Raw genomic sequence first — 24,155 nt, 5'->3', positions numbered from 1 at the left:
TGGTAGTCTTTTGATGGCTTCTTCTATTTCTTCTATTGTTATTGGTCTGTTTAAATTGTGTGTGTCTTCCTGTCTCAATCTGGGCAAATCATATGCCTTAAGAAATTTATCGATATCTTCATTATCTTCTATTTTATTGGAATATAGGGTTTCAAAATACTTTCTAATTATCTTCTGTATTTCTGTAGTGTCTGTTGTGATATTGCCTTTTTCATCCCGTATGTTAGTAATTTGAGTTCTCTCTCTTCTTCTTTTCGTTAGCATGGCTAAGGGCTTGTCTATCTTATTTATTTTTTCAAAGAACCAACTTTTAGTTTTATCTATCTTTTCAATGGTTTCTTTTGTTTCAATTTCGTTGATTTCTGCTCTAATTTTAATTATTTCTTGTCTTCTACTATATTTGCTGTTGTTTTGCTCTTCCTTTTCTAGGTTTTTGAGGTGTTGTGTGAGTTCATTTATCTGTTGGTTTTTTCTTTTTTTGAGGTAAGAACTCCAAGAAATGAATTTCCCTCTTAAAACTGCTTTCATTGTGTCCCATAGATTCTGGTATGTTGTGTCTGTGTTGTCATTTGACTCTAAGAATTTTTTCATCTCCTCCTTTATGACTATTCCCTGAGGACCTTAAAAGAGCGCACTATAGGGATACGGCTGCATCAATGATTATAGCGGCACAATTCACAATAGCTAGACTGTGGAACCAACCTAGATGCCCTTCAATTGATGAATGGATAAAAAAAATGTGGCATCTATACACAATGGAGTATTATGCAGCACTAAGAAATGACAAAATCATAGAATTTGCGGGGAAATGGATGGCATTAGAGCAGATTATGCTAAGCGAAGCTAGCCAAGCCCTAAAAAACAAATGCCAAATGTCTGCTTTGATATAAAGAGAAAAACTAAGAACAGAACAGGAAGAAAGAGCATGAGGAAAAGACTACAGTAAACAAAGACGAATGGGGGGAGAGAAACGGAGAGAGAAGGGAAAGCATATGGAAATGGTAGGAGACCTTCAAGGATACATAAAATTATAAGAGGTTATGAGGGGCAAGGGGGAGGGAAAAAAAAAAAAGGGAGAGAATTGAACAACAGCAGGGGAGGTAGAGAGGGAAGATGGGAGGGGAGGGGAGGGGAGGGGGGATAGTAGGGGATAGGAAAGGTAGCAGAATACAACAGTCACTAATATGGCATTATGTAAAAATTCGAATATGTAACAGATGTGATTCTGCAATCTGTATTTGGGGTGAAAATGGGAGTTCAAAGCACAATTTGAGTCTAATGTATGAAAGATGATATATCATGAACTATGTAATGCGATAAATAATCAATAAAAAAAAAAAGAGTTCAAATGTAATCATACACATGAAAGCCACAAATTCACTTTTAAGTAACTTTTATTCATTGGAAAAATGTGTTTTCTATTGACAAAACTAGAGATTTCTCTCTAATTTCCTGTCTGAATTTTATAAATAAAATGCATTACTTGGTTAAAATCTTAAAATTATTTTTCACTGGAAGTTAGAGTGATCTCATAGTTTTTAAATAAATTGCTAAGTATCTTGAACACATATTCAGTTTTGATTTAAAATAAAGCTGAGATTTGTTTTACCTTGTTGGCAAATATTTACATTTTAGAAAACAAACTTTGTATTCAGTCAGTATAATTTTAAAATAACTAGGATACGGATACAAATCATCTTGTCGTATATTGCAGGAAGATGAAATAATCATAGATCCCTTTTTATAATTATGGTGAAGTTCATTTTACAAACTATCTGTAGAAATAAATTGTGCAAAGTAATGTACATGTAACATTTACATTCTTGGGAACTGAAAAAATACAGGGTTCTTTGTCATTTAAGTTGGAGACCATGTCAGTCAATGGGCTTGATCATCATCTGAACTGCTCTCAAAGAGTATGACCCGCCTCTGTATTCCGCCCAAAAAATTCCATCTTGGTGCTTGTTTCTGTAATGGCCTCCTCTGTACCATACTCCATTTAGGTTAGAATGTGCACAGGCATTGTACCACCAGCCTCCTTTATGAAAGTGGGCGCAGTTTCCTTTGAGAAAAAAAATACAGATATCAAAGTGAAAGTTCCTTCTAGGTGTGGTACCTTGTAAACTGTCAAAAATTTACTCTACCTTTAGAAAAACTTAACTTGAGCTTCCTTACTGATTTTAGTTAACCTTATCTTAGTTTTCTTATTCTGTTGCTCTATTTGAAAGATTTCTTGAATTACCTTTTTTATTTTGCCTTTTGCTTGCTTGATATGTGCTTGTTTTTTTGTTTTCGTTTTTGTTTCAAGATATAATTTTCTAAGTAGCAGGGTAAGTAAACTGTCCAGTGTTTGTGTATGAGATATACAGGAAAAGAAAGAGTTGGCTAAGGCAGAGGATCAAGTTTGGGGAAAATTGAAATTTCAAACTAAAATAGCATACAGTAAAATAGCACTACCAACAATTAATTGGCTTTCTATAAACAAACAAGGCATATATTATGGTCATATCTTTCTTCTCCCTCTTTTTTTTTTTTTTTTTTTTTTTTTTTTTTGCCAGTGTGAAATAGGTTAAAACAGAGACCTGTAGAAAAATAAATCATTTTCTTGGTGGATATGTTTTTATTCGTGCCAGAAATCTGGGTTTAAAAGGCAGAGTATATGAGAATTAAATTTACTATTATATGGATGGTTTAATTCATTCTTTCTAATGAAAATATTCGTTTCCCCTCTGAATCAAGGTGTTTTGCATTACTATTCCACATTTCATTTTGCTTTGTTTTTACCCAGAACCTTGTTTTTCACAAAGATCACACTTTGAAGAGATCTCAAAAACTGTTTCTTTCAATGGGTTATCTTCCCTTTCACCATATCCAAAATGATCTTTTGGGAAAGATTTAGTAGCATGTACTTTAATAACCAGATTATATCTAATGTATAGGAGGTGGAGTGACTTTTATGAAGTCTGTTTTATTTTTAGTGTTTTTGTATGCATCTGTGTGGTGCTGGGGATCAAACCCAGGCCCTTGTGCATGGTAGGAAAACTCTCTAGTGCTGAACTGTAGCCTTACCCATAGGTATTTTTTTCTTACTCACCTGCATACATATCTTTATCTCTATCCAGTGTGGTAAATTGTTTTCCATTATGCCACATCATAGAATCCCCTGCATTTCCCTGGTAAGTTCCCAGGCGCAGTCTGTAGAATTCACTTTCAGGTTCCAGACGAAAGCTACTGTATTCTGCATAGACTTTTTTATCACTCCAGTCTTCTAATTCAATTAACAACTTATAATTGTCTTGATTGCTAAGTATATAGATATTTTCCAGTCCAAGCCAATATTCTCCATCAATGTTTCCAAACCCTTTCTGTTAATAAAAAAAGAAACATGAGTACATAACTAAGTGTAGAGATAGTAAATGTTAGCATAGATAAATATTGAACATTCAATAGCATAAACAATAGTAAATGTTAGCATAGATAAATTTTAAACATTCAGTACCATTTAAGTGGTACAGGTGAGCTTCTGTTTTAGTAAATCACCTGATTTTTTTTTTATAAGCTCCACACTGCCACTTGGTTTCACTTTGCTTTCTCTTAATATGTCAGGGGGTTTTGTTTTGGTTTTGGTTTTGGCTTGTATATCTGGGTAGCTTCAAACTCTACAAATAAAACAAAGGCAAAAGAGAACAAAGTATATTGATAGCTACTGAAAATATTAACTAGTGAACTACCTACATCCTTAAAAGGCTTCCTTATCTGTCTCATACTCATCCAGAGAGCCATTTTTTCCTGAAAGTATATGATTTCTGTCCCCATCTTTGTCAGAGGATATGTAATATTATTATGGGTTATTCATTAAAAACAATAGCATGTGTTTTTAGAAAAGATTATCTTCTTTAGCTCTATTATAAGTAAAATTAATATGTAAGAAAATAATGTACTGTAGTAATCTTCAAAGTTCCCCTTTTGAAAAACTGCAAATTAATTAACTATCCTATTTTTATATCTTTTAGCTATTTATATCTTTTTTATTTGTACATTTTAGATATGCATGACAGTAGAGTATTTTGACATATTATACATATATGGATTATAACTTCCCATTCTTGAGGTTGTACATGATGTGGAGTTACACTGGTCATGTATTCATATATGAATGTCCGATTCATTCTACTTTATTTCCTATTTTCATCCCCCATCCCTATCCTTCATTCCCCTTGTCTAATCCAATGAACTTCTCTTCTTCCCTCAGCCAACTTATTGTATGTTAGCATCCGCATATCAGAGAGAACATTCTGGCCTTTGGTTTTTTGGGATTGGCTTATTTTACTTATGATGACAGTCTCCAGTTCCAGTTCCATTTACCGGCAAATGCTGCAAACATTGATACGGCCGTGTCACTGTAACTACCCTATTTTAAAGCATTGAACATTGCAAGTGTACAGCAAAATTTAGTAAACCTGATCTTAACGCTGCATTTTTTTTACCCTCTCCTTTGCTCTGGTTACTTGTTTAAAATTTAACAAAAATTCTGGCATATGTATTAATGTCTAATTCTTAGTTGCCAATAAAATTCCACCTCAGAGTGAGTAAGTTACATGTTACTTCACAGTTTTTAATAGGGAGTTAGCAATCTAGAAAATACATTTCCTATCTGTCATACTTTAACTGAAAGTGGCACTCTTTATTTACATACACAAATATATGAATATATAGTGTGTGTTCATACATAAGTGTGTGGATATACAGTTATCACTCATAAAGCTAACATTATGAAGATCTAAATTATTAACAAAGACCAGTTGTTTGCCTTTCTAAAATTTTAAACATAAGATCTGGTTCTCTATGAAAATCTAGGTGTGTGTCAAATCCCAACAGCACATGATGTCATCAAATTAAAACATGATTATTGGAGGCAAGTAGTCCAAGAAAAGGGTCAGTTTTTTAAAAAGTCCTATAGTTTGTTATAGCTTAAATACATTCCATGTAACAAATGTGATTGTAAATTTTAAAAACGTGGGGTGGGGGAGTCTGGAATTATGGCTCAGTGGTAGAGCACTTGCCTAGCACGTGTGAGGCACTGGGTTTGATTCTCAGTAAGGCATATAAATAAACAAACAAACAAACAAATAAATGTCCATGGACAACTAAAAAAATTATTTTAAAAAGTCCTAGAAAATGGAATTGGAGTCTACAATAATTCTGCATTTAAGTTGCCCAGACCTAAAGAGGATGCATTTTACATATACTTTTGGCTTTAAAACTGTGATGACAGTAATCTTTTTGATAGATGTAAATAATGAAAATCACATGGATAGTTGTGTTTTTTACTTTATTTGTTTGTAGCAAGCACTGCTTTGTTTCACCTCCCCTAGGTCTGAACCCAGTGATTTACCTTATAATTCTCCCAGTTTCTGAAGAAGTTGACAGAGCCATCTGTTCTTTTCTGAATTACAGTCCAACCTCCAGGATCCAAACTGTTCTCACACCATAACTGCATTGGTCCATTGCTGTTTTCAGGTTTGATCAGATAAATCCCACTGAGTGAATGCCCAGCTTCTTTTGCTTGCTGACAGTCTTTGAATGGCCCTGTAATTTAAATATCATTAATCACCAGAAAACTTAATTTGAAAAGAGAAATATAAATATAATTTTAATCAAGATTCTTATCCTTACATCTTTCTTTACAAATACCACTCTGTGTACACAATAGTATAAAAATTAAAGAGTTTCTTTAAAGTAAAAGGATTATTCCAGTCCCTTTATTTATAACATTAACTCATTTCATTTTCCACTCTTCTCTGCTTTGTCTCTGTGTGTATATATTGTTGTAATCCTAAAACAAGTAGAAAATTGGATTCTGTCTTCTAATTTAACAAATATTTCTGTGAAGCTATAGTTTCCATTCTAATACTTATAATTGCTACGAAATAATCCTTGACATTGATCTATCAATATTTATTTCCATCATTGGACATGGAAGTTTCATTTGATTTTTATCATTACTGTACAAAGTATCTTATTTTTTAATGGCTTCCTTTTTATATTATAAAAATGATGTGGGATTGTTCAAGGAGATTTAAACACATATAGCATCACAGTGACCAATTTACAATCTTCTAAGTTTGATATTAATGGAAGACACTAGTCCTTTTGAGATACTCAGTGAAAATGAAGTAACACAGTCAGATAAGTATTAAAAATCGTAAATGTTTCTCTTTTAGAAACTCACAGTATACATTCATATATTAAAACTGAGAATCCCAGAAAGAAACCAGTTTCCCAAACTTAGAGAATCTTATATTTTCCCTCATTCAACAGTTACTCATAGCCCATAAAAAAATACATTTCAAGAATATTGACATAAATGCCTTTCTTACACATTGTATCAGTTTACGATTCTCTGTACAGGGACCCTGTGAAAGTTTACAGACTTAGTACAGATAGAACAGTTAGGGAAGGGCTGGCTGTATCTTGGGTGGTAGTAAACCTGGAGTTAAGCCTGTTTCTTTCTGGTCCCAGAGTTCATGCCCTGACTGCTGTGCTGCATTTGCCCTCTGATATTTCATAGTTTTAGATAGTCTCCCTATTTTTAACAACTAATAAGTTATTCAAAAATTTTAAATAACAAAGCATTTTGTAAAGTCATATAGCATCTCTGTTTCTTGAACTTGTGATTTCTGCATTTGGGGATCTAGAGAAAGATAGCATCTAGTTCTATTAAATACTCTGCAGTTTCATCTATTACTAGTATTTTGAGCCCTCTTCTTTTTTATGAGATTCGGAAAAATTATGATTCAGAAAGGAGAATGATCCTAAAGATTTATAGAAGAAAAGTGTAAAAATTTCAATTGCTATATTTGTTTTGCTAGAAGTTTTTAAAATTCCGATATGCATAGTTTTTAGAAATTTAGTGAAAATAGTCAAATAAAAGAATTTGTCTTTGGTAAGGATAATAAAATAGTTAAAACTTTGAGAAATGTGTCGCGTATACTGTACAAAGAATTTAGTGTCTCTTTTGGACCTTATTGGAATAATACATATGCATCTGTCATTAGAAGGGATTCTCAGGTTGTGAGCTCTTCCTTCAGGACTGTTTTTTGGGGGAAAGGAGACGATTTTTGGTTTTCTTCTGATTTCTTGTTTCTTTTGTTAAATAAATGAGTCAGTCTGCTCAAGGAAATATATAATAATATAATAATTTTAAAATTCTTGTTCTTTGTATTCCTAGTTTGCTGAGAGGTTATTTATTTGTTTTTGTTTGTCATTAATGAGTTTTATATTTTTCAAAAGCTTTGTATCTGTCTACTGAGACAGTGATGGGGTTTTTGTTTCTTTGTTAATATAAGAAATTATATCAATTATAATTAGAATATTTTTTGTGGAATCATCTTGGTCAGAATATTCAGAGCTCAAATACTACTTAGCAAAGTAATTATTGGTCCTTTCTTTACTCTTTTATTCCTGATCTTGACACATAGTAATAGCTTACTTAATAACGTAAGTAGCTTATTTAATAAATATGCTTGTTTGATTTATAAATTTAGTATGGCTAAATAAAGATTAATGTATAGTTACACTGCAGAGAAATATTTCTGTTATGCAAGTTCATGAACTAAAAATAATAGCTGGTTTTAGCTGTTATCATATTTTTTATTCATCTGCAGTTTGTGGCACTGAACATTAAAATGCTTGGAAAAAAATCCCGTATAAACTAATGTGACTTCTTTCTTTCACTGATATCAGATTTTTCCCTTTTGTCCCAGTCACATATGAGCTACTTCATATTACAGAAGCGTGCACTATAATCAGAGAAGGGTAAAGAGGCTGTATTTCAGATAGGATTAAATTGATGAAACTTGAATTTTATATGTGGGAGTGAGAGGGAAGGAGATGTGAAGTCTGACACATGGTTAGGTTATTTTGTATAGTGCGTGGCAATTAATATATCTGTTTACTCCAGGCAAGAACTTCATCTTTTGTTGTCTTTCTACAATTTGAGTTTACTTGGGCATGAAGATATTTGAACTAAATTATTTGATGGGCACTATTTCCATATTTTCATTAGTTTGCATTTAGAAATTTCTGCATCTACTCTTTTCTGGGCTAAAGGGATAGAGAAACAACCTTAGAGTCAAGGAGAAGGTGGGAGAAATGACAAGAAGAGGAAAATTCCACTACAGTATTTAAGTATTTTAATGGTAACCATGGCTAAGAAATGATAGAAATTTGAGGGGAGAGAATGTTTCCTGCCTCTATCTGAGCTCAAGTGAGAAGATTAAGAAGCCTTTGGGGGTAGGAGGTCTAATTAAGGCCACACATGGGTAACATGTGCTGAGGCATGGAGAAAGAAGAGCACCTGATCTTAACAGAGCAGTTACCAAGTTTCTTATGTCTGAAACATAAATGACTGAGTGTGATGCTTAGAGATTTTCAGGTAGGCTAATAGAGCATAGCAGTCAGTTGCTTGTTTAAAAATGCAGTCATGGTTATTTCCAAAGCTAGCCAGAATTTTTTTTCCAAAGTTGCCACATTCAGAAAAGTCAAGGATATCTGAGGAATGTTGCTTTTATTTTAAAACCTATCAGTACAGTAGTTAACATATACATGAAATGGTTTTGTTGCAGTACACATAAGTATTTCTCATTTCAAAAATTTGCATATTCTGTCACTTTTGCATTGCATATTGTCATCTTTGTAAATGTTTACTGCGTACTCATTTGAGCATAGTTTTGACAGTCTATTTAGTTTTGACAGTCTATATTTTACATGTATGTGTATATTTGAAAGTTGGACTTTCATTGGGCTATTTTGAATTGCTGTGAGATATTTAGAAATGTCAAATTCATATTGACAGAATTCAGGTTGAATATCCCTTATCCAAATACTTGGGACCAAAAGTGTTTCCAGTTTTAGTAATTTTTGGATTTTGAAATGTTTGCATAGACTTTACCAGTTGAGGTTTTACTGCCAGCATTCAAAAATTTTAGATTTTGAGGACATTTCTGATTTTCAGATTAACCTGTATTTGTCAACTACCATTTGTTACATATTCCTAACCTCCTTTTCTGCTGCTAAATGGGTATCTAGGTGTTTAAGTGAATTGATTTTCTGGATCCAGCTTTGATTTGATAAAACTTCCATTCATGCAAATTTAAATTTATTTTCAATATTAATATTCATTCACTTTTTTGGGCAATGGGCTTCATGTTTATTTTGGTTGTCCATTAGACTTTGTTAATATAAAGACTTAGGAAAATTTAGTTGAAATCCTTTTCCAGAACACATGGATGAAATTAGAAGTGCTTTTTTCTCCTCCCAAGTAAAAAATAGTAACAGAATTCAGTATTTATTTATTTTAATAAATATACTATTAGTGTGTCTTAGCCCAGTATAGACTGTTGATGGTGACAGGAACGTTTTCTTGTTGTTATTTGCATATCATATTTACTTTCTGCTCTAGAATTAGATTATACATTATTATTCCTATATTAAATGTCTTACTTTCTCAGTATCATACAAAACATTGGATATTGGAATTCTTTTTTTTTCTTTAAATGTTTTTTAGTTGTAGATGGACACAATATCTTTATTTTATTTTTTTTTATTTATTTATTTATTTATATGTGGTGCTGAGGATCAAACCTAGTTCCTCACACTGTGCTACAACCCAAACCCCTGGATATTGGAATTCTTAAATCTCTAATAAAAATTAACAGCTTTATTCTCAAGAGGTCATATTTAACTTGCTGACTTGCATATTATCAGAAACAAATCATGAATATGAGTTAGGAATTTGTTAATGAGAGTTAAAAGGGTATGTATCTTTCCTTTAAAATAAGACATATTAATTTTTTTCTTATGTTGAATAATTTTGAAATAATCTTCATCTTACATGATACACATTTGGATTCTTCTCAAAGCAGAAAACTGGAATTCTCTATATTGAATTGAAGTACCAGTCTCTTCCACAGTTTATGTAATGATTAAAGTTTATGTAATGATTTGTCATATGGCTAACAAACTCCAATTTATAGAATTGATTCATAAAAAAATATTGAGTACCACTTTTCTACTTCTTGGCTTAAGGTCAAGTGTAGAAAAATATTGACTAGTCATGCCACGTAATTTTCCAAAATGTATTTTTCATTGAAAACCCATATTTTAAATAGAACAGTGGAGCCATGTTTATGTAGTGCTGAGGATTGAACCCAGGACCTCATGCATGCAAGGCAATCACTCTCCCACTGAGTTACAACCCCAGCCCTGGAGCCATCTTTAACATGAACTATTTTTAGTAATTTAAATTATAAGAAAAATCCTCTTTGTGATAAAAAAAGATAAGTGTGGGAGGCCATCCTCGCATGTAATTTGAGTTACCTCCCTGGCTGGGTGAGAGGCGCTTAAACACAGCTGTGTTAAAGCCTTCCCCATCCTTTCCCAGGTCTGAGGTCTTGTCCGTGCAGAGGCGTGCCTAGCCACTGACCTGAAGACCCAATCATCGTCCTTGACCTTGGGATGCTGCCCCCCTTAACCTTCATTGGATGGGATTTTCCCTGGAATTTTTTGTTCTCCAATAAAAGCTCACTCCCTGGCTTGTTCTCCCTCTCTCTCTAGTCTCTTCTGTAAACCTCGCCACCGCATTAGGTGGTTGGAGGCCGGAGCTAGGAGAAGCTGTTGTGGGAGCTGGTATTAAAGGTAATGAGAGTCTGTCTCTTTAATTTAGAACTCATTAACAATTTCTTATGAACCGAATCTTCTTTCATGAAGCCAGCGCTGGTCGCGTGGCAGAGTTAAGCAGAAGATAAATGATCATTTCAAGAGAAGGAAGTTTGAGGCAAATATTTTATAAAGTGTTAATATAAATATCCCACTGAATATTGAGCCTAAAAAATTTACTAATATAAGGCATTACAAATGATTTCAAAAAATATAAACATTCTATGATTCAAAACAAGCCCAGGGCTGGGGATGTGGCTCAAGCGGTAGCGCCTCGCCTGGCATGTGTACGGCCCGGGTTGGAGCCTCAGCACCACATACAAATAAAGATGTTGTGTCCACCGAAAACTAAAAAATAAATATTAAAATGCTCTCTCTCTAAAAAAAAAAAAAATTAAAAAAACAAGCCCAACATTAAAAAGCATATTTTTAAATATTTAATGACTGCTCCTCCAATTTGACTTTTTAAGCTTACCTTTTAAGGTCCCCATTTATCTAAAATTGCAAGGTACATAAATAGATGTGCATTAAAAAATGTAAAAATGAGCTGGGAACGGTGATGCACGCCTGTAGTCCCAGAGGCTCAGGAGACTGAGACTGGAGGATTTCAAGTTCAAAGCCAGCCTCAACAATGGCAAGGCACTAAACAACTCAATGAGACCCTGTCTCTAGATAAAATACAAAATAGAGCTGGGGATGTGGTTCAGTGGCTAAGTGCCCCTGAGTTCAAAATAAAATAAAACTAAAAATGTATGATGGTCAGACCATACCAGAACATGCAGAGTGAATATATTCTGCACGCACATCCTCATGCAGCCATCACACTCCACACAAAAAGGGGTGGGGTGGAGGGAGATCTTTATACAAAGGCAATTGGGCCTTGGAAAAGCTGGCCAAATTCCAACTCAAATCCTTGCTCTTATACTGTGAAGGAGCTTTCTCAACTCCATTCACTACAAGGAATGAACTTATTTTTAAAATTTAGTTAAAAATTTAAAATTTTCTTTTATGAAAGACTAGCCCATGAAGCAGACATCAAATAGCACAATTAAGATTTGCATTGGTGACAGCTTTCCAGATGTATAATTATGTTCCCAAATACTTTATTTTTAAGGTAGGGAAGGTAATGTTTCTGGAAAACATTTTTTTTAAAACTAAAACATTATTTTATTATTTTCTGTAAGGTTTTTGAGATGCGTTTTCTTCAAAGGAAAATATGAAATTGTTTGTCATTATATCACCTTTTTAAAAAATTGTAGTGTCAACATCTCTAGCAATTAGGAAAATGCAAATCAAAACTACTTTCATCTCACTCAGAGTTGCAACTACTAACAATACAAACAACAATAAGTGTTGGAGAGGATGTAGGAGAAAAGTCACATTCATACATTGCTGGTGGGACTACAAATTGGTACAGCCAATATGGAAAGCAGTATGGAGTTTCCTTGGAAAACTTGGAATGGAACCACCATTTGACCCAGCTATCCCACTCTTTGGTTCATATCCAAAGGGCTTGAAATTAGCATACTACAGGGATGCAGCCACATCAGTGTTTATAGCAGCTCAATTCACAATAGCAAAATTGTGGAACCAACCTAGATGCCCTTCAGTAGATGAATGGATAAAGAAACTGTGGTATCTGTACACAATGGAATATTACTCAGCATTAAAAGAGAATAAAATCATGACATTTGCAGGTAAATGGAAGAAGTTGGAGAATATTATGCTAAATGAAGTAAGCCAATCCTGAAACAAATGCAAAATGTTTTATTTTATATGAGGACAAGATCCATAATGGGGATGGGTGGAGGAGCATGGGAGGAATGGACGAACTTTAGATAGGGCAAAGAGGAGGGAGAGGAAGGGAGCGGGCATGGAGGAAGCAAAGACAGTGGAATGAGATGGACATCATTACCCTAAGTACATATATGAAGACATGAATGGTGTGACTCTACTTTGTGTACAACCAGAGAAATGAAAAATTGTGCTCTATATGAAATGCATTCTGCGTCATATATAACAAATTAGAATAAATTTTTAAAAATTATAGTGTCTTCAATGACCATTCTCAATTTTCCTTTGTGTCTATGAGTTTGACTACTCTGCTTATACAAAGAGAATCACACCGTCTTTGTCTTTTTTGTAACTGGCTGAACACCTTTCAAAATAATAAAAATTGGCATTATTTTCACATTACACACTTAACAGACTTTAGAATGACCATGGGGAGTACAATATGCTGGAAGCATACATATCAGCAGTAGACAAGAGCAGGTACCCAAACATCATTAGTAGTTATTTCCAGAGAGATGTGACATAACATGAGCAAATAATCCAGCATATTATATAAAGAAAACAGCCTGTTTATTGTTGCTTAAAATAATTTATATTTGGTAATAACCAGAGTATCAGAGTCATCTAGTCCAATCAGCACTCTCTTTCTAAAAGGAGAAAACAGAAAAAGATAGCCAAAGTGATTTACCCACAGTCACATGGGTAAGTGGTGCAACCAGGTTTTCCAAATTCTGTGCTCTTTCCCTTGTTTACTAGTTTACTGATTAGTATGATAATTCTTATGGTATAGCTAATTATTGACTTGATTTAAGAGACCATATATTTAGAATAAGAAGGTAAGACTTAAAATAATAAATCATGAATAAAAGAAAAAGTTACCTATCCTTAATTTTTGTGTTAAAATGGCTTACTGGGGAGATTCACAGCATTATTTCATTAAAGCAAATTATGTATAAAATATTTGGACATGCTAAATCACTAGCATGGGATTTGTTTCTGTAACACTAAAGTTCAATATGTAATGAAACCTAGAACTGATGATTTTCATTTTGTTATAAGTGTTTTCATTGTCAGTTTGTCACTGTGTAAATATGTGATTTATCATTTCTGCTAGAACTGGTGTTAACTGTCCACGTAATATTGAGGAACTATATAGAGTGCCCTACAGCAGGTACCTCCATACTTACATAATTGTACACACACTCAGTTTTTAAAAATCCACATGCCTTGGTTTATAAATTATATACACACACTACTATGTTGATAAATTATATACTTTAAAAGCTTACACAAAACAATTTTTAATGTCTATCAAAAATAATTTTTTTTCTTTCGATATCAGTGGATCATTTTGTATACATCTTCCTTTTGAAAATCATCATCTGCTTAATTTAATGATACTCTGGACTGTTGCTACTGTTTATATTGAGTGAATCCAGTACCGTATAATGTGTTAAGTAGGTATTGTTTTGAAGGTCTTTGGAATGACATCTTTATTTTTTTTTTTAATTTTTTTTTTTTAAAGAGAGAGTGAGAGAGGAGAGAGAGAGAGAGAGAATTTTTAATATTTATTTTTAGTTCTCGGCGGACACAACATCTTTGTTGGTATGTGGTGCTGAGGATCGAACCTGGGCCGCACGCATGCCAGGTGAGCGCGCTACCGCTTGAGCCACATCCCCGGCCCGGAATGACATCTTTAAAATGCTATAAAATCAGCTACTGTTTATTTCAGCTGCAAATAAGATGCTATATCTACCAAAACAAGCTTATAATGTAGTTGGAAGGCATTTTAATTATATGTATTGTCCATACATGTAACAGTAACTGATAATCCAAGAGGGGCTATATGAAATACCACCTGTGTCACAGAGAGTAGAGTGCTCATGGAGAACAATCACTTGAAGTCTATGGGAATGAACAAGGGCCTCAGGGAGAAATTGCCATTTGTTTATTTATTTATTTTATTTGGTTTCAGCTTTGTGATTTGAATGGGCAAAAGTCATGGAAAATATTTAGGAGAAGTTGAGTAGATTCATTTCATTGGAGCAGAGGTGGGTTTTATGAAGAAAACGAATGGGAGGAAGACTAACACAGTAGTCTTTGTTCTTTAGGGGAGGACATTATTCTTAGCCAACTAAGCTAATTGGACTTTTTTTTGTTTGTGGTGGAGAATTGTTGAGCCAGAAGTGTGATATGAGGGTAGTTGAAGAAGATGAATCTGGTGGCAATGCAGAATATATTTTGATGGAGAGAGAAAACAGAGGTAGAATAGTTGGCAAACTATTATACAGTTCTTGGTAAAAGGAAACATTTGAGTGTGGGGCCCTATTTTAAGAGCTTGAGTGTAGTACTCTTCAAGTAGTAGTAGTATTCCCATTTACAGATAAGGAGACTGAAATACAGAGAAATCTGTCCCTTACCTCCTAAGCCACATAGCTAGTAAGTAACCCAGGAAGACTCTGTCTTCTAGCAAATGCCATGGGTAATTTGAATCTGTTAACAGTTCTGGCTCTCAGCAGAAATGGGGGACATGAACAGAATTCAGTTGAGTGTTGTGTGGGCCAGATGGGAAGTGTCAAAGATGAGCCAAGCTAATTCAAAAGAAGCAGCAACATAAGTCAAAACAGAAATCAAAAGAATTTGATCTATCAATTTTACTAACAGGACTTTATTCTAACTAAATAATAATAGAAAAGCAAAGGAAAGAAAAATTATTTGTAAAAGTCCCAGAAATATTGATTACCATCTTTATGAATAGGAAAAGACTCGAAGGTCATTACCAAAATGTTAGCTATTTGAGTATTTCACTGTGCAAGTGATGCTTTTAAAAAATTATTGCTATTTTCTAGGTTTTCTTCAATAAATTATTACTTTAATACTTATAATTTACTTATTTCTCAAAGAAGAATGCTAGTTTGAGAAAAGAGTAATGTTATAGTTACTAATTCATTCTTCCAGTGCCTTCTTTATGATGAGCACAGTATGCCAGATCTGATCCTGACTAGACACTGAGATGGAGTAATGTAAAGAAATTCTTAGAGAAATATTCAAGGGAAACAGACAAATCAGTAACTCCAGTGTAATGTGATACAGAAAATACTTTTAAGAATTAGCCTGTGCTTTGGGGAGAGAGATCTAGGTAGGTAGGTTTGAATCTGGGAAGGGAAAACATTAAATCTAAAACTAAGCCTTAGTCTGCTCAGTTGACAGATAAACTGAAAGTATCTCAGTAGAACAAACCTATGACATGGGTGGTCATGGTGGAGTGTCCAGCTGCAGATGTGCAGCTTAGGTTGGGATCAGGAGGAAGAGCTCCTGGGCAGTGGTGACACTTGATGACTTGATGATATATGAAATCTCTAAACTAGAATACTGTGAAGAAGGCTTTTTTATAGTATAGGAAGAGGATCAAAGACCTAGAAAAGTAAGAAGAATCAGAATACTGTAAGGTGGAGACCTAGAAAAACTGAGAGGTGGATGGTCGGTGGTGTCCTTTTTTATAGAGAGTCACTTTGTAGTGTATTTCTTTCCCACCTTTGTTTTATAGTTTTGTTTTTGTTTTTTTTTTTTTTTTTTTTTTTGTTATCTCGTGGTCTGTGTCCATCTTTATGTCCAGCCTTATCAATAAGTGAATGAGTGTGATTTTCTTATATCTTTACTTTTGGCATTTAGTTCCCCTTCCATTCAAAGGAAGGAAACAAGTTCAAAAAGGATTTGGAAAGATGGCTTATGAGAAAATGGATGCAAGTGAAAAATAAATGAAAGATATTCACTCAGAAATTTGGCAGTGAGCTTACTAAAATAGAACAGAGGAATTATTCATCTTTGTTTTCTGGGCTTCTAGATCCGAGACTGATAGTGAATGAGTGAATGGAGGAAGGAATGAAATGAAGAAATAGAGGCACAGAATTAGATCAGTGCATGGTGGTTTATGGTAATGGAAACTTACTTGTATGTATTTGAATACAAGATACAAATGATTTGTTTAGTTTTGGAAAATAGGAAGGTATCTTTTCATCTATAGTTGAGGGCCAGAAGACTGGGTTTTGTCCAGCTGTTTTCAAGGTAGGAAGGGGCTAAGAATGCAGGACCTAATTAGACTTACTCTCTAATAAATGTAACATTTGAGTGATCTGAGTAATAAATGAGCAATCTGAGAGTGGGGGTAAGGACACAAAACTGCAGGCTTGAAGAGAATGGTAGCATCTCATAAGTGTTCCTTTTAAAAAGGAAGATGGTAAGAGTGGCAGGAGGGGAGTATAGGGACTGTTGAGCAGCAGTGAGGTCCCAGCTGGAGGCTTGATTGGTGACGAGCAGGCTCGTCCTATCCCTGACAGTAGTCTAGACTCTTGGAGCTTGGAGGAAAGACTGCTTTTTTCACAGAGTAACCACTTTCTTAAACTCCCTAGAAATTTAGAGTAGAGAGAGGAGATGTATTTAAGTTCGAATCTTGATGCTATTTATTGAAAACAAAAAAGTTGGGCTGGGCTCAGTGGCAGAGCGCTTGCCTAGCTTGTGTGAGGCACTAGGTTTGATTCTCAGCACCACGTATCAATAAATAAAATAAAGGTCCATTGACAACTTAAAAAAAAACAAAAATTAAAATCTTAACTTACATGTATATAGCAACACCAAAATGAAGAATAAGCATTTATTATATGAGCATTGTTTCATAAACCATAAAACATATTAACCACATACTTCTTTTTTTACCAGTAGGGAGTGACTCACCTTCGTTGATGAAAGTTACTGGTGGTATCTTGAAAGGGCTTTTGGTGGGAGAAGTTGCCAAATCAGGTGGTGGCATTAAGTCTCTGGGATAACCTGGATCCCTTTGTATCTCATTCTCTGCCAGCAGACCAGGGGTGTACTGATGACTGTTAGGAATGTGTTGTGGTACCACCTGGACGAGAGGGGGAGACATGTGGGTATCTTGTCGGGAAAATATCTTCAAACACTGCTCTTCCAATAGAGTGATCATCACAGACTGGTTATTGACAAGATCCGTCAGGGAAGCGTATTTCACCTCCAATTCCCTGTACCTTGTTGCCATCTTCAACATTTCTGTAGTGACATTGAGGATTTTATTTTCCAACTGGGAAAGTTCAAGTGAATTATCCCTCTTACGGATAATTTCATGCAATAGTTGCATATAGAGTTGAGTGACGCGGGAGTTCATGTTCCGGCTTTCTTTCCTGAGCAGCTTTACCTCATTTACAATGTTTCCATCTACATCCACCACCAATTGCAGAACATCTATCTCTTGCTTCTGCCTGGAGAGTACGTCCTTCAGGTTCTCCAGGTCCATCCTGGTGATCATGTCTTTGATGGCACCTGCATCTTGCCCTTTGGTGTTGACACAGATTGGCCCTGTTATTTTTTGTTCAGGTACCAGGAATGTGTATGCACATTTCTTTGTTTCCTCTTTACTGTCTGTGGCACGAGGGTATCTCCTCTGGTTTATTTTTTTTATTTTCAACTGCCCACCTCTACAGTATCCAGTGCCCATTAGTAGAAAGAAGAGCACACCTAGGGTCCAAAAAAAAGCCTTCATTTTGAAATGGGGTTGTACAGTGACGTCTCTTGAAAACAAATCACTGAGGAGGAAAAGTAAAGAGTTCATATTAACCTACATTTAAAGTCAGTACTATTAAAAAAGCATCTAAAGGAAAATCTGAATGCTTCATAAATTAGAATTAAATGTTATTTCTTAAATTCAACACTAACTTATTACAGTGCTTTGAAATTTGTTTCAAGATGAGATCTTAGCAGATAGCCCTTCAGCTATACCACCTTATTATAAGGACTTTTATTCCCAAACTCACGGAGCAGATTCCACCTGTGCCCACTGTTTGCAAAGTTCTGCAAAGACTCTCGTAAGTGCTATCGGGCTTTCAAAACCTGGGTAAGACATGTTTCTTACCTTGAAAAAGCTATCTCTTAGGACCATGTAAAGGGTACACAGAGTTTACAGGTTTAATCAAAATATTCTTGCCTAACTAGAATTGAAATTACCAGGTGCTTTTACTAGTCAGTGTTTTTAGATTTTTACCATGCAATTTCACTTAAAGAGGTCCCTGCCATAAATATTATGTCTTTTTTTTTAACGTAGCAAATAAACAAATCTAAACTGTTTTGCCATAATACTTTGTTTTTTGTTTTTGTTTTGGTAGTATCTGCTTTTGGGATTGCTGACAGGTTTAAAAGTCATAGAATGCTCACAATAATTATTGTGAATAATAATCACATACATGCTATAAGCTTGTAGATGATTCAGCAAAGGAGGAAAACTACGCATAACTGAATATGAAGAACCTCTTTGGGCCCATTTGCATTTTGAGGATCAAGGCCACACTATCAGAATCAGGCCTAAGACTCAGGCTCCCTGGTCCTTGGTCAGCATTTATAGGAGTTGCACATATACCCAAATGTGTGCTCAGAATGGTTCGTGTTTGCTGTGGCAGATGAAAAGTACTTCTTGTTTATAGTACAGTTCTGAGGAAATGCTGGAATTAGTTCTGAGAGCCGAGCTCTTCCTTTGTATTTGCCTCCCAAAAGAGTTCTAACAGTACAACAGGTCAGATGTGCGTGTTTGCCTTGTTGGTATCATTAGCGTGCTGCTGTGTTACAGCCCACCTTCCCATCTTATAAACTAATTCTTTGTGCTGCTTTTAAAGGTTGGCAACAGATGCCCAAGAGCTTTTCTGTCCACTTTTCTGAGTACTTGTTGCTTGATTTGAGAAGGAAGGTCCGAAGTTTCGGATGCCCACCATGAACAATAGCAGTACCACAGGAACAGTATTTAATACCTAGTGGGTACTCTGTCATTGCTAGCACTACTTTGAGCCCTTTACCTGTATTAAATCAATTACTTCTCACCACAACCTGATGAGGTCAACTGTTAGGATCCCTGTTTTCAGATGAAATTGACATGCAGAAGTTAAGAGTCATACAGCTTTTCAGAGAGAGCCAGAATTTGAATCCAGGCAAAGACTCCAGAGTTCATGTTTTTAGTCAACCACTGCATTATTTATGGCACCATATTCTGATTTCTGTCAGCAACACTATGACAATCCCTTATATGTATAAGTACTTCACACATGTTAACTGTTTGCATCCACAACAACACTGTGAAGTAAATAATGCATCATTTTATAAAGGAATAAAGTCCTGTAAAAGCTATAAACCACTCAAACAGGATTCAGAATTTCTACTCCCAATATTTCTAGACCTGCTGTTTTTCTCTTAGTCATGTTTTCTTAGTGACTATAGAGGGAACTAATGTGATTCTTATGTTTCATGGTCTTTTCTTGGCTTGTGTCTCTTTTCATTGACTGATTACCCAATTAAGCAAAAATACTTGTAAGTCATTTTTGTTAGGACATGATTCCACCATATTTACATGCCCAACTTTTTTGCTACCAATCCCATTCCTCCGCATGTGTTCTGTCAGTTGATGTTTATGTAATCTGACGTGAGATTGTGATTCCCCCCACAAAAAGTTGTCTCAGGAAGCAGAGGCTCCTCAGCTGGAGGAGGAGGGGCTGCACCGCTTCACTCTGACAGTATAGCTCCTTGGTTCTAGTGTTTTCAATGAGTAATGTGTTCAGTATGGATAGATAAAGCAAGTAATGCAAAGAATGAGTGAACTCAGAATTTTCTTGTACTAACTTAGTCAAGATAGGAAAGATGAGTATAATAATGTATCAGAGCTTTTTATTGTTGACTGGTGGCCAAAAGCACACATGAATAAGCACTTTTTTGTTTTTATACCGTGCCATGCAACATTGGTAGAAAATTTAGACTTTTTTAAGAATCCTCATTCCATTTTGTTTTTTAAAAAATACTTTTATTATAAGAGTTGCCTATACTAAAAACCAATAAGAAGATTTTGTGTCACGTTTCCAGATTCTGGGAGTTTAGAAGTGGTTTATTATAAAAACGAGAGAGTAAAAAATGTTACCATTTCAGCTTTTTAACTTACCTAGTGTTCAAATCCCTTTGTTTCTTTTAAATAATAGAATGTAAACTCTTAAGCCATAAAATTATTTTATTTAAATTATTCCTTCTATGAAACAAACTACAGAAACAAGGAAAATTCAGAAAGTATCATGAAATTTCAATTCAAAACAATTAGAATTTTATAAATGATATCCTGATTCAACAACATGTGTTAACACCAGACAACAGATTTTTTTAATTTGTTCTAACTACTTAGACACAGATTTTTATAGAATAACTAAGAACATATTATCCAGGACTTTGTATCAGAGTTATCATTGGAGAACCCTCCCCCACACACACACAAAAAAAATCAAAATGTTTCTCAATTAAAATAAAAATAAACTTTTGTATATTCTGTCTTGGGTCATTATGGTTCCAATAAAATTAAATCATAAGATTTAGTATTTAAAAGAGGCAACTAAAAGTTCTTTTTTAAAAAAATAAATATAATCCCCTAGTTCTTATAAAAGTAATGACTTTGTTGTCACTTAAAGCAGAGCAAGGATCCACATTTCTTAAGAGTAGACTAACTACGTCATGAGTAAAGAACTGGATTTTAAAATACATTGACTATTACATTTTCTAAAAATATTTTCTTATTTAATATTTTCCCATATGTTCAGTTTTTAAAGTGAAAGATCCATAAATCTGTGTTACCTCATAAAACCTTTCTGTATATGTTAAATTTTTCCTAGATCCCAAGAGAATGTTATAAATTAGTTACAGTATACTTAAGTCTAAATCTACATCTTTGCTTGGTTGTTTTTAGAAAAGAAAATAACATCTTATATGCATTTGGGTTAATTTTATTAGTACTGTTTCTCTTCGTAGTTGCTACATTGCCAGCTATTAGAAAAAATAAAAGCCAGGATTTACTTCCTTGCAGATGGTAAACTCGTAGAGGCATTTAATTGGCTGTGTCATGCACTGAAAACAGCATGAGGCAATGGAGTTAAATTTATGCAGCATTGAGGATATGTTAGATAAAGAACTTCTAGGTTGTGGAATATGCTCTAGGAAGAGATTGTAGAACAACCTCATTCTCTGGATATATTTCAGAAAAGAATGGTTATCTGTGTGATGTGGGTTTCAGTTGAAATGCTTGACCCAAGGCTTTGGGAAGAACTGAGACTTAATGATAAGATCCTGAACTTTTTTCGTAGCAAGCAGCAACAGAGAAATGACAGTGTTTCAGATCGAGAATTGCTTGGAAATTTTATCAGAATCTTTTGTAAAATATGTGCTTAACAGAGATCTTTATAGTACTAAAAGTCTAGAATCTTTAAGGAAAGGACATGAAAGCAAAGTTGAAAAAAAATCTGACCTTTACCATTATTTGCCTGTTGAAATTCTTAGCATTTAAAATTAAAAGGTCAGAGGATACCCAAATGATAACAAACTAAAAAGTCTTTGGTGTTAAGGCTTAATATTGATAACTAGTAATTTTGCTTTTAATAATTTTCTAATATAATTAAACACCACCCCCCAGGTAGAATGTTGAAGGACAGACATCTCTTATGTATGGTAAACAAAATTATTTCTTTTAAAAAATATTACATGTTCTTGGCCTTTTAATCATGGATTTAAGTAATTACCTCTTTGGGTTTCATGTTTTCTATTGTTTAATGCTATCTACTTAATACTGCTCCATAGTCCTAACCTATAAGAAGGTTTAAGTTTTTTGTATGTGTATCAACAACTTTGCCTTTCTAAGTAATTCAAATTGTAATAGTTTCAATTTGTTAGCCAAATTAAGTTACTGTTACATATAAACCTGAAAAACTGTAAAATTTTGAAGTATGGCAAGAAATCCGCTAATCTTTACAAGAATTTGCTTAATATTTGGTTAGAGTATAATTAAGTTTTGTTGCAAAGCCTTTAGTTATTTTATATCTTCTTAGCTTTGTCTTGTAGCCATAGTTTGAGAAATCCAACAATTTGTTTGTATCTTCAGCATGTGTATACTATAGCTTTAAGAGGAGAAATTGATCATGTTTACACCAATTTAGTTTAGATTCCTTTGTTGTTGATTACTGTGCTATAAACTGGGTACATTTAATCTGTTCTTGAAAATGTCTTTCTAGGGTCCTGAAAACATTTGTTTTCAGACACCCAGCATGTATGTGTCAGTCTACAGTCATATTGCAGTAAATATCATTAAATCAAATTTCAAATAATACATTAAACATCATAAAGTACTTAACAACTAATTTTTACATAAAGTTACAAAATAAAATATTTTTCAGATGAGATGATTTATAGCATATTCCAAAGTTCTTTGTTTAATAAATTTTTAAATTACTACTACAAATGTAAAAGTATTACGCATTTTGATATATGTATAATATTAATAAAAATAAAAGAAATATTAAAATACCTTTTTGTGCCTGTTGATAAAGCGAATCCCGAAACTTGATTCTTGATTTTTAAAAGTCAATGTAGAAGTTTGTTCATCTGTGACTTTAATGGCAACTGCATTTTTGTTCTGGACCGTTGACTCCAAGCTGTAATAAGGAGCTTCTTTTTTCTTTTTATAGTACTAATTAATTGAACTTGACAAGCCACCTAAGTAATTTTAAGTAGCGTAGTGGAAGTTCTGGTCTGTGGGCTGTGTCTGGTCCCTCAGAGAAAGCCTTGTGGCTTTGCTCTGTCTGCCACATGGAGACGCGCAGTAACCAGCTACAGCTGACAGACTGTACACCCCTTAAGAGTGATTCCCTGTCTTTCTCTGCAGAGTCTAGTTCAGCCCACATATTACGTCACCAAAAATAGCTGGAGACTAGGAGGGAAAGTCTCCTCCTCCTTAGGATTTCCTCTCTGTAGCCTTAAATAGGGGTGGGGGTGGTGGGATCAGCAGGAGGTTGCGTAGCTCTGAACAAGGGGAGATTGTGTGCAGGTTGAAGGAAGGGCACCATCTGGAAACAGACTATCATTTTATAGTTCAGCGGGCAATTATAAAACAAACATTTTAGTCTGCTGGCCAGAGAGATTTTAAGTTGCTGAAAAAATAGTGCTCAACTGCATTTTAGAAGTAGTTGCAGGCTGATGAGTTTGGCTTTTGTTACAAAGAAGGGGGGTTAGGATTTGCCAGGAAGCAGCTACCTAAATAATAATAATGTTCTTTATAGCCTACAAGAATTTTTAAGCATTTTACTTAAAAAATTGCCATTTCAAAAGATTTTAAACTTATAAGAAACTTCATGTTGTTGTGATATGTTACATTTTACTGTGTAATGCTTCTTAGGATAAAACTTCTCTATAATTACCAAAAATAAGTGAAATTTCAGAAACCTAATATTTTTAAATTCTGAAGTTATATAATGTCACATTCTCCTGCAAAATGACTACTCTTGTCTAAATAAGGTTATTCTGGTTATTAGTTGACGTGCTGCCATTTAAAAACAAACAGCCCTGAGCTGAATGTAAAACACAGGGAGCTCCAGCTCCCCACTAGCTGTGTGGACTTAGACAAATCACTTCACTGTCTTCTGGCCCAGTTTCTCCTACATGAAAACAGGGTGCTGGGGAGGGAATTAATAAGTATTGAGTACCAACTATGCTATTGTGTTTCATTAAAGCAAGGAATATTAAGTAATTCAATAGCTGGGGGACAAAAACAGGCAGCTCAGGTGACTTGA

At 34.3% G+C, this 24,155-nt stretch overlaps 2 protein-coding genes across 4 annotated transcripts in view; one reads left to right on the top strand and one right to left on the bottom strand.

The window, feature by feature from the left end:
* RALGPS2 (Ral GEF with PH domain and SH3 binding motif 2) overlaps positions 1-24,155 on the top strand; it is a 189,158-nt gene that overhangs the window by 112,761 nt on the left and 52,242 nt on the right. The window lies entirely within an intron of this gene.
* Positions 1,352-23,220, bottom strand: ANGPTL1 (angiopoietin like 1). The gene is made up of 5 exons (XM_081299774.1): positions 22,895-23,220; positions 17,245-18,110; positions 5,396-5,589; positions 3,095-3,365; positions 1,352-2,062 (listed from the first exon to the last, which is right to left on the bottom strand). Exons 2-5 carry the CDS (start codon positions 18,065-18,067, stop codon positions 1,875-1,877), a joined length of 1,476 nt encoding a protein of 491 aa, XP_081155900.1. The 5' UTR covers positions 18,068-18,110; positions 22,895-23,220; the 3' UTR covers positions 1,352-1,874.

This window comes from Spermophilus citellus (assembly GCF_964194105.1).
Source record: "Spermophilus citellus genome assembly, chromosome: 6".
In the NCBI taxonomy this organism is placed as follows: domain Eukaryota; kingdom Metazoa; phylum Chordata; class Mammalia; order Rodentia; family Sciuridae; genus Spermophilus; species Spermophilus citellus.
This window is presented reverse-complemented; position numbering and strand designations above follow the sequence as displayed.

Coding starts and splice junctions, on each gene's coding strand:
- ANGPTL1 (XM_081299774.1), bottom strand. CDS start 18,067: ATGAAGGCTTTTTTTTGGACCCTAGGTGTGCTCTTCTTTCTACTAATG. Junction 5,590..17,244: donor AGTAACTTTCATCAACGAAG/GTGAGTCACTCC, acceptor TTTAAATTACAG/GGCCATTCAAAGACTGTCAG. Junction 3,366..5,395: donor GAAACTGGGAGAATTATAAG/GTAAATCACTGG, acceptor TTTTATTAACAG/AAAGGGTTTGGAAACATTGA.